Source organism: Vitis vinifera, chromosome 4 (assembly GCF_030704535.1).
Source record: "Vitis vinifera cultivar Pinot Noir 40024 chromosome 4, ASM3070453v1".
Taxonomy (NCBI): Eukaryota; Viridiplantae; Streptophyta; class Magnoliopsida; order Vitales; family Vitaceae; genus Vitis; species Vitis vinifera.
Window position 1 is genome coordinate 1,015,362 of NC_081808.1, and position 11,560 is coordinate 1,026,921.

The window sequence follows — 11,560 nt, forward strand, 5'->3', positions numbered from 1 at the left end:
GGGGAAAGCCCCTTCATTTCCATTGTGCAAGTAATGAACCACATTGGACATTCAAATTTCACATCTTACCAAGAAAAATATGACCAAACAAGGAAAACCCACCTCTAATCTAAAAAAGGGTGTTCACTAATCCATTCAGGCACTAGGTATAAGCATCTTTTTGCCATCCCCAGTCCAACCTGATATGAATGTGACCATGTGAATGAGACTTGGAAATCAATGTGTACCAAAAGCCACCAGACACACACCAAGGATGGGCTTTTGGCCTACATTTTTTTTTTCTTTATGTTGGGCATTTAACATATGATATATGTGAAAGTCTATAGGGGGCATGTGGAGGCATGTGAAGGTAGGTAAGTGGATGTCTGACAACAACATACTTACAAAGGAACACAAAGATGCATGTGGTGAGAGGTTGGTAATGTGCATTCTCATTATTGTGTTGGATGTTCATTCTATAGCCATCCACATGATTTGCAGATCAGAAGAAGGAAGAAGGTGTTACTACAAATCTATTGATTGTCAAAGGAAGAGACTTAAATAAAACAGGGAGAATCCTTGTGATTATCCAGAATGGTACCATGAATCAAAGCTGGTGTCATGGTCCTTTGTCATACCCCTCATCTGCAAGGCCCTCCACAATCAAATTTCCCTACATTTTTTGGGGTTGCTGGGCTTGTCCATGTGACTATAGGAGGGTAACCCATGTGAGAAGAAAGAAACGAGGAAAGTAATATTCAACTTTTTTTTGTAGACAGTCTCTATCCGTTATGGGTTTAATTGATCCTCACAATTTTAAAATACGTTTATATAACCAAGGAGTCCATCATATATATGGTGTCAGAAACTTCTTTCTCCATCCTTTGTCTGATGTGAGATATCAATCACTCTCTATAAAAACCCAAAGTCCTTATTTTGTCACACGAAATTATAAAACCAATAAACAAATACCCTTTGAGGCTAGACATATAGTCTCAAACGGGGATCAAATAGTGACTTTGATATCATCTGTAACAACTCACTCCCTCCTATGTAAGACACCTACTACATATATGGTATCAAGAATTTCTTCCTTTGTACTATATGGAATCATACAATGTAATTGAAAGGCGAGTTTTATTAACACGATTCATTTATAAAAATACATGAAAGCATTTCATATATCCACGTAAAAACATGAAAGAACTATAAAGTTAAAATATTATATAAGTTTATACAATGAAAAAATAATATCACTACGAATTTAGGTTTTACTCGTGTGTACATTTAGTAAAAAATGACATTTCGATTTTGCTCCATAGTCTCAAGGATTGAGAAAGCTCCATAAAATTTACGAAAAATAATTAAATGTAGTAACACGTTATATACAAATAATATGTGATTTTCTATGATATCCCGAATCGTCTTGAACAGAATTTTTTGATACTTATAAAAGATGACTCATCGAAAATGTATGAACATGTTTTATAACCATGAAAAGTAGTCCACCTACAGCATTCTTCAATTTTCCAGAATCATTTCAGGAATTTCTTCCCAGCATCACCCAAATCCCAAGTCCTTCCAATACCCAAAATTTTCAAATCCTGAATCATGCTTTAATTACAATATTTGCCATTCCGGGCTGGAAAATTTTTGACCAGGGAGAGCAAAATAAGAACCAGACAGAACCAACCCACCTTCACAGAAGGATTCACTCAACCAGAAAGGCACTAATTCAAGATTGTAGCAACATCAGTAGAATCACAATAATCAGTAATCACAAATTTTCATTTCCTGATTTAAGGAAAATTCTTCCATGTTCTAGGCAGATTACCCAAAAAGGAAAAAAAAAGAATAAAAAAATAGGATTCATCTTGTTGTTCATCTAACAAAATGTATTTGGCGACAATCAGTAAAATTGATCTTCGGTTACCTCAAACTCATCCGACTGCTACTAAATTCTCAGACATCTACAGCTGCTGCACTGCAAGGGAGTTCACTGATTTTGTGTATTCTGTTTACCTACACTCCTAAAGATCAAATAATTTGTCATCAGTGCCTTCACCAATCTCTTCCTCTTCATAGACGGTCTTTCACATCACCCAATCTGTCGTTAGTCCCATGGACATGTATGAACAAGTTAGAGAATTCCTTAAACATTTCATAGTATTGATGCACCCAATAATAAGGAAATAAGGAACAAGAAGATCAGTCTGTCATTTTGATCTCAAGCAAGACCAAAGTTGACACATGAAATAAAAGAAACCATGCATCTCCATAGATTTGTTACACTAGTTGTTTGCAAGCAAACCCATTACACCTCCAGGAAATTTTCTAAACAGAAACATGTAATCCTAAGGTAAGCTTCAGCAAAGAACTAGAAAACAAAATATTAAGAGAGCATTTTTGACATTAGAAAATGGTCCTTTTTTCCAATGCCCTTCAAGACAAGGTAGAATAATCTGGTTTCCAGGCAACTTCCAACTGCTCCCAAATCGTTTGTTTCACTGAAGAAAAACTTAAATATCCCTACTGATTGGGAAAACAAAATTCTTTGTCAATCGAGTAGAGTACAACCACAAAGCTTAAATACCTTGGAGTTTTGATGCTTCTGAATATAAGCATAAGAGTGAGGAGGACAGGAAATATGACTGAACATAAGTGCTCCAAGGAGTGCCCACTGATAAGGTACCAAGTTGCACGGTAAACTTTATTGTCAGCAACAGATTCGAATTTTGCTAGAAGGTAAACACCTGTTCCAGATAATTTTCAGATATTTAAGTGAAATAACTCACAGCCTCAGAAGCTAGGCATGGCCAATGTATTAATTTAACAAACATCAAAGCATCTAGAAAAGAATAAATCCCTCCAACTAAGCATCAGACAACGACAAAGGCTATGCGAGCAAAATATGCAATTTTATCCAAAGAAAAAGAAGAAAAACCAAAAAGAAAAGAAAGAAAAAGTAGATAGATACTAAGGTTTTTCTCCCATACAGGATAAAAAAAATACTAAAGTCATTTTGCTAGATCTGGATCACATGGAAGTTGTCAGAATTGCCTCTTGACCAGGGAATTCACTTCTAGTTTAGTTCTTTGCTCCAAGCATGGCAGCTCACATGTACTCTTAGGGCATATTGGGCATATGATGAGTTGGCTGGACATTTCAGATTAGGGAAAAGAAATGCATTCGGAAATTTGTGTGCACAGCCAAAAGAAAAAAAATCAATAGATCCCAAATTTATACAAGATATATTTTTTGATAGGGAAAATTTTTTAACCTTCTATTAAAAATATTATCAGATGTAAATTTGTTAAACGGGATCTGCAGACATAATAGTAAATACTGCAATCCAAAAGCATACTTGATGGCCTACAACATACTTTTGAATAAGAAAATCAAATAACTGTTTACAACTTAGTTCTTTTGAAGTAGTTCTCTATTTCAAAGGCAAGAAAAAAGCCTTGGGTTCTTTGATGATGCAACAAATAAGGAACACCAGAGGCTCACACCTGAAAGTGTGAAGTAAACTAACAATCAACCAATGTATTCCCTACAAGATTGGTTTTAAACCTAAACAAACTAACCAAAGCTCCAGTGATAAAATCAAAAAATGACACAATCTATATTGTACACTGTAAACGTGGTATTCCTATCATGTCTTATAACCTGATTTATGTTTATCAGCATACTGTAGGCATAAATAATTTGGTGAGGTCCAAATGTTTCAATTAGTAAGTACAACATGGTTTCAAGTGATCAACTGAGTGACCAGATGAAATAGAAATTTCAAGGCTTGCATGGCATGGACACTTGGTTGACAAGATGTAGTCCCACAAAATCAGGAGAATCAGGACACAGACCAGAGTCTTAAGGCATTGAAATAACCTGTGTTTCTTTATCATTACTACCCACACATATCTTGTCAATTTCAATTATAAGGTGAGGAACAATTAAAACCCTGTCTCAACATGCAAGCATTTCAATCCATGAGCAGGGTAAACGAACTCCAAGATGGAAAAGGAACATGCAAAAATTAATATCCTATGAATTCCCACTATGTATAGGACTTGGATGGAAATAAAACCCGGAGAAGATTTTTCTCTTCTAATGTCCAAATCCTTTGCTGACAAAACCTTTCCACTCAATCAGCTTGTGTTAAATGCCCAAAATCACTTTATGATGCACCAAAGTTATCTTAAGTTTTCTTCCCAAATCCAAGTAACCTTATAATGACAGACTAACAATGTCCAAAACGGTTAAGAAAAGCCTACCAAGCGCCCTAATAAGGATGAATCTCCAAGATATATATCAAGAAAGGGAATTAGTATTAGCTGCAATTAAAGTAGGATTGGTATTACTTGGAATTAAATTAGGATTAATATTTGTGAGAGTCTAATTAGGATTAGTTAGTTAAGTTATAATATAATTAGAATTTGAGTCATGATAGGTTATTAGAGTCCTAGTAGACTTTGGATGTTATAATTAGAATTAGAGTCATAATAAGTTATTAGAGTTCTAGTAGACTTTGGATTTCTTAGACAAGTTTATAAATAGGCTAATCAATGTAAATCAAATGGATGAATTGATATTAATAATATTGTATTTTCTTTCATTGCAAGTGTTGCAATCCTCAAAATGATGAAATCCATTGATTTTCTTTAAGGTGAGACTCCTAGAAGGCCTTAGTGAGACTCTAAGGTTTTCGATCTTTTCTTCGTTTTTTCTTCTTTCTCTCTATTTCTTATCTTATATTTTTTTTCTACCAAAAAATTTATTCCTTATTCCTCTCCTTACACCTTAAAAATAAAACCCTAGCCCACCTACTTTTGAATTTAGGCAACCATCCTAAGGTTGTCCTAAATCGGTTTTGGTATCAAAGCGAAAATTCTTAGCATGAAGGCATATGTAATTGAGGAGTGGAGCAACATATGCAAACATAGTTGAAGGCTATAACTTTTTTATGCAGCCATTGGTGAACATACCAAGGCTAAACGAAGAGGAGGATTGGCAATGTACTAGCATCTTCCGAACTCGTGTTGCTTGCCAAGGGAGATTATGTACTTTGATTATTGATGGAGGTAGTTGTTCCAATCTAACGTCAAAGGAGCTTGTTGAGAAGCTTAATCTAAAGATAGAAGATCATCAAAATCCCTATCAAATAGCATGGGTAAATGACACATCTATTTTGATGAGTTCTCATTGTCTAGTGAGTTTAATTTTAGTAATAATTTTGAGTTATCAATATGGTGTGATGTTTTGCCGATGAAAGCTACCCATATTATGCTTGGAAGATCATGGCTTTTTTATGAAAGAGTCCAACATGATGGATACGGGAACACTTATACACTTGTGCGCAATGGGTGTAAGAAGATCCTCCTTCCAATGAAGGAAATTCCACCACATAAGCAACCAGAGAAAAAATGAGCACCCTTGAAACTAGAAGAGCCATCAAATACTCTTACTAAAAAGCAAGTCGAAGTTACTAGAAAAGAGAAAGAAATCATCAATGATGAATCTAGAAAGCAAGAGGTGATGGAACTAATCCTAGATCAACCAGTAGAAGAGCTCAAAGAAGTTGTAGAAGCTTAAGAAGAATCAATGTTTGACTTCCCAAGGCCAAACATTATCATGAGTGGTGGCAAACATAAAGAATCTACTGAAACTTCTCTTGAACATAGGGAATTTAAGAATTTTATTCTTCTACAAGATAGTTTACAAGAAGAGTATGGGAAGCAACTCTCCACAAGCTTGTTGAAGACACATAATTATTTCGAGAATTATCAACTTGTTTTAGAACATCGAAAAGTTTTTCAAAGTCTAGTATTTGTCTTGCATGAAATTGAACAAGTTCAAGAGATCTTGAGATCCTCTCTTAGCATAGTAAAGAGACGACGAAGAAAGAAAGGGTGGAAGGCATTGCTTGGAATTTCAATTGACCATGGAAAATCACTAAAACTCGAGGTTGAATTTTTTTTCAAGTCAAGGGGAATTGATGAGAATGAATCTCCAAGATATATATCAAGAAAGGGAATTAGTATTAGTTGCAATTAAAGTAGGATTAATATTACTTGGAATTAAATTAGGATTAATATTAGTTGGAGTCTAATTAGGATTAGCTGGTTAAATTATAATATAATTAGAATTTGAGTCATGATAGATTATTAAAGTCCTAGTAAACTTTAGATGTTATAATTAGAATTAGAGTTATAATAGGTTATTAAAGTCCTAGTAAACTGTGGATTTTTTAAAGAAGCCTATAATTAGGCTAATCAATGTAAATCAAATGGATGAATTGATATTAATAATATTGTATTTTCTTTCATTGCAAGTGTTGCAATCCTTAATAATAAGATTCCATTGATTTTCTTGTAGGTAAGACTCCTAGAAGGCCTTAGTGAGACTCTAAGGTTTTTGATCTTTTCTTCATTGTTTCTTCTTTTTTTCTATTTCTTATCTTATATTTTTCTCTACCATACAATTTATTCCTTGTTCCTCTCCTTACACCCTAAAAATAAAACCCTAGCCCACCCACTTTTGAATATAGACAACCAACCTAGGGTTGTCCTACATCACGCCCATTGCAAGTCATTTTACAAGTAATCAAAACTGCCTAAAATGTCCATATTCCCAATAACTAGAGTGAAATCTAGGAATCTGTTTGGTGGTTTTTAGCATTTGTAAAACCTTAATGCATGTTAACTAGTATCAATGTATGTTTATGACACAAATATAAACCAACATAATGTTTTACTACCTACTTTTGAAATGCTCCATTAAAATTCTTACCATTTATTGAAGTTAAGAGACAAAAATTAGCATTAAAAAAAACATACAACAAACAAACTTTCTTGGTCAAACTCAAATATTGAGAGTGCTATACTATCACTCTTGGTTTTCACTTTGCTTTGCATAAAAATACAAGAGGGGTGCAGGAGTTCATAATTCAGAAACATGAAATGGAACTAAATGTGTTTCCTTTAATTTATTATAAGGCAGAATAAAAACAAAAGAAGAAGAAGAAGAAATTAAAAGAAATAGCAGAAACTCCATACCAGTAGCACAAAGCCAATATCTCGAATGAGTATATTTTGGTGTGAACATAAATGTCATAGCTGGAATAGCAATGCCCGGAATCAGTTGGAACATCATGCACAATCTAAGATCATTAAAAGCTCTGCAACCAACTAGAAAACCATATTCAGCAGAAAACTAACTTAGACACAATTCAAGCCTAAAATGTTTACTTTAGAGACCAGTAAAGAAAGAACAGAAGACAAGCAGGAATTAGAAATAAAATTAAAACAACAAACTAACCTTTCACAAGCCACACCAACCAGAGCAACTAAATTGAGTGTAAACAAACAAGTCAATCCAATCATCTCCCCCACCCTCTCCATAATAAAACTAGCAAAAAGTGAAGAATATGCTATCATAATCTGCAATCCACAATGCATAAAATCATAGGAAACCAAGTTACATCGATATTTTGAAGCATATTAAGCACCCATGTTAGAAAGAACACAACATGAGTATGGTATAAGTGTGTGGGATATGTGCCAAATACAACTATTGTTGGAGCATGCACTCAATGGGTGCATACTGAGTGTTCAAAGATGATTTCCCAGAGCACTTTCTTGATCTATTACAATGTCACATAGTTATTTCCGAAAAAGAAAGCTAAGCATCCATGAAAAACATGCTACCAAATTCAAACCCTTTTTCAAAGCAAGGTAAGAATTGGATAAACACAGCAGCACAATGTTAGAATTACAGTAATTCTATCACATATCCAAGTACATTTAACAAAGTGAAAGCAAAGTTGGGAGAGAAAATGTTAGAATTACGGTAATCCAATGAAATGCTAACCGGCAATTTATCCCAAATAACTCTGTTATCATCAGGCTTCAGATGATAATAAGAAGACCCAAAAGCCACACTCGTCGTTCCAGCATAGTAGAGTGCCCAACCCCAAACTTCTGCACGCGAACTACATAACCAATTACCAAAAAAACCTATCAAAATCAACACAAATAGCTTGAAAAGCCAAGAATATAATAATAATAAATCCCTTCTCATCAAAGAACAATCTTCACTACAACCTTAACTCTACCATTCCTGTCAAAGTACTCATTTGAAAACTACAGTTGCCTCATCAAGTTACAACAGATTGTTTGGTTGCACAGCATTGCACATTTCCATGAAAGTAAAATAAAATTAAAAGACAACCCACAAATTGGCCCTGTCCCTAAACAATCTGTACTGCAAACTAACCATTTCTGTCTCATTTCAAAATTACACTAGTCTTATAAAGTTTTAGTACAGATTTTTTTTTTTTTTTTTCTGTTGTCTCGAAATCGTTTCGAAAGGAAGTGAAAGAGATAAAAACCTAATAACAAAGGAGTTCCCACTGAGGCAGAGGACAAAACCCAGAACACCAAGAACCAAGAAAGGGTAGTTCGTGATCACATTCAACGTATTCGGCACTCCTGCAAAAAAAACAAAAAACCCAGGTGAGAAAAGGTAATTAACATACATATAGAGGGAGAGAAGAGAGTTCCGAGAGATGGGTACCAAGAAAATTGCGCATATCAGCGAAGAGGTGGTGTTTGGGAGAGTGCGGGATCTTGGGTGTGGCAAACATGAGACAGAGCCAGCAGAGACACACTGCGACCCACATACGAGTTTGCTTTACTCTGTGAAGGTAATAATTCATCCACACCATTTTCTCACTACTCAAAATTTTCTCGCACTTTCCCTCGCTTTCTCGACCTCGCTTTCCTCTTTTCTGTAATTCGAATATCGTCAGAATCACTCTTTGCTGGTTCGGGGCTTGTTCATGATCCTTGGCCTCTAATATTGGGTTGGGCCCCTTAGGCCTCTAAGATTGGGTTAGGCCTCACTACTCACAATTTGGAAAATGAGGAAATGATTTGTTTTTATTTTTTTAGAAATCTTTTTCATTTTTCAAAAAAAAAAAAACTTGAATTTCTGATTTAAAATTATTTTCAAGATATACTTCTTGCTTTTTATTTTAAAAATTAGAAAATAATAAACTCTTACATGTTGTAAAATTATAAAGTGAAAGGAAAAGAAAACAAGAAATAGAAATTAGAATGTAGGAAGAGAATATAATAGATTTTCATTAGATGTATCTCCATTTTATAGGGAGTCACAAAAAGATATACATCAATATGGATGACCATCCACAAGTTTCCATAATACGATAAATTCTTATATTCTATAACCACCCCCCCCTTAAATGATTATAAGAATATATCTCATTAAAACCTTATTAGGAAAAACTCTATAGAAAAAACCCTGAAGGAAAAAGAGTACAGTATTCTTTTGGATTACTACAATTGCCTCGTTAAAAATCTTACCAGTAAAACCCAGTGGGACAAAATCTGGACAAAGGAAAAAAAGAGTGAAGTATATCCATATTATCATTTTCCCCCTCGTGTAAACATGATTATGATTTCTTCAACATTTCAAATGGTAGATCTCTCAATATTTGTATTCCAAAGTCATACCTTAACTTTTTCAATGTGGTCGAAGGCAACGCCTTTGTGAATAGATCTGCTAGATTATTGCATGACTGAATATATTGAACATCGATCTCACATTTCTTTTGAAGCTCATGAGTATAGAAGAATTTAGGGGAGATATGTTTAGTTCTGTCACCTTTTATGAATCCTCATTTAATTTGTGCAATACAAGCAGCATTATCTTCATGTAACACCGTTGCATTGCCTCTGATGGAAGGTAGTCCACATGTTTCTTGAATATGTTGGATCATTGACCTTAGCCATACACATTCACTATTTGCTTCATGAATTGCTAGTATTTCTGAATGATTTGATAATGTGACCACCATTGTTTGTTTGACAGATCTCCATGAAATAGCAGTACCATTGCAATTAAACACATACCTTGTTTGTGACCTACCTTTATGTGAATCTAAAAGATATCCTGCATCTGTATATCCAAGCAACTGTTGCTTTGATTCTCTTAAGTAAAATAAACACATATCAATAGTTTCGTGAAGATAACACAATATATGTTTGATACTATTCCAATGTTTTCGAGTTGGAGCGAAACTATATCTTGCTAATAAATTGACAGAAAAAGCAATGTTTGGACGTATGCAATTGGCAAGATACATAAGTACACTAATAACACTAAGATATGGTACTTCAGGACTGATTGGAGCCAAAATATGTGCTATAATGGCACATATTCGATATGATTTGTGCACCAAAGGATATTCAAATCACCCAACTTAACCTAAATCAATGCTAAGGCCCTAGCCATGAGTTTAATCTATACTTTGGAGATTTATCTCAGGTTCAAGGGAAGAAAATTGTGCAAATTGAATGACTTTAGATTTTGAAAGATCAAAAAAGGGCTAAATGAGGAAATAAGTGAGTCAAGATTCATTGAATGTAAGGAAAGGCAAAACAAGGATATCATGAGGTTGGAGGATGATAAATGACCATTATGGAGTAAGAAAGAAAGCAAGAAAGCATGGGAAATGAGGCATGAAGCAAGATTTAGCTGCATGGAAATTTAGAACTCAAAAATCTGATGGCATTATATACTCTAACTTTGAGGACAAATTTGGAGCACAAATTTGGAGCACTTTCTGGAGTCCATTATATACATACTATATATCGTTTCGAAGCTTGGTAAGTCAGGAGTCCAACGCTTTAAACGGTTTGCAAATCGGAGCTGAAATAAAGAAGTTATGGCCATTTAAAGACAACTGCACCAAGTTGGAGGGTCATTTCGAAATGATTTCGAAATTCAACTTATGATTTCGAAATTCAACTTATGAATTCGAAATCCACTTCGAAATGACACCAATTTCGAATTCACCCACTGCCACTTTGATGTTCCGCCTCCTCTACCTCGGGAATTGCATCTAAATCACTCCATTCGCCCTCGGTGGACCCCACACGACTAGAAATCACCATTTTATTATTTTTTAATCATTTTTAGGAAATTATTTTGTAATAAGTGGCCAATGAGAGTGTGCCACATGTTAGGTAATTGAGGATATTATATAAACTCTCTCAATTCTAGGTTTTAGGGATATTGGATTTTTTTTCTGGAGTTTTTGACATTGAAGGAGGAAGAAGACGAGAACTTTGGTTTGTTTTCTTTTTCTTCTTTATTGAATATATTTTTTTTAGTTTCTTTTGATTCAAATTATGGATTTTTACCCTACTATGGATTGTGAATGTGACATCACCCCCATGAGAGGCTAAGATCCAACTTGGGGCTTGAAGCATGAAAACCTAAGGTCTAGGAAACCTATAAGGACAATGGGTGAATTATTATAACAATGAGATTAATTATTGGTTGAGTGACAATTTATCAATTTTTTTATCTTATCCTTGTGAGTTCGTTTAGGGAATGATACGGTAGGTTATTACTTGATACTAGTGATTCTAGGTAATTCTTGATCATTAGTTATCCTCATCTTACCTACCGTTATTTGCCCCTAAACAAAGCTATAAGGAGTAGGAATAGTTAAAAAGCCAAATCTTAAATTGATAATCAATCTCATTCATTTGAT

General features: G+C 34.4%; 1 protein-coding gene across 1 annotated transcript; it reads right to left on the reverse strand.

Moving 5' to 3' along the window:
* Positions 1-1,694: 1,694 nt before the first annotated feature.
* On the reverse strand, positions 1,695-8,807 carry LOC100245671 (uncharacterized). The gene is made up of 7 exons (XM_002279154.4): positions 8,554-8,807; positions 8,369-8,468; positions 7,849-7,969; positions 7,297-7,418; positions 7,035-7,156; positions 2,573-2,732; positions 1,695-2,086 (listed from the first exon to the last, which is right to left on the reverse strand). Exons 1-7 carry the CDS (start codon positions 8,702-8,704, stop codon positions 2,059-2,061), a joined length of 804 nt encoding a protein of 267 aa, XP_002279190.2. The 5' UTR covers positions 8,705-8,807; the 3' UTR covers positions 1,695-2,058.
* Positions 8,808-11,560: the final 2,753 nt, after the last annotated feature.

What these genes read in the sequence shown, in the direction of transcription:
- LOC100245671 (XM_002279154.4), bottom strand. Translation starts at nt 8,704, where the DNA reads ATGGTGTGGATGAATTATTACCTTCACAGAGTAAAGCAAACTCGTATG. An exon ending in GGGAACTCCTTTGTTATTAG is followed by an intron (nt 7,970 to 8,368) that starts GTTTTTATCTCT and finishes TTGGTTATGTAG; the next exon opens with TTCGCGTGCAGAAGTTTGGG. An exon ending in ATATTGGCTTTGTGCTACTG is followed by an intron (nt 2,733 to 7,034) that starts GTATGGAGTTTC and finishes TATCTGGAACAG; the next exon opens with GTGTTTACCTTCTAGCAAAA.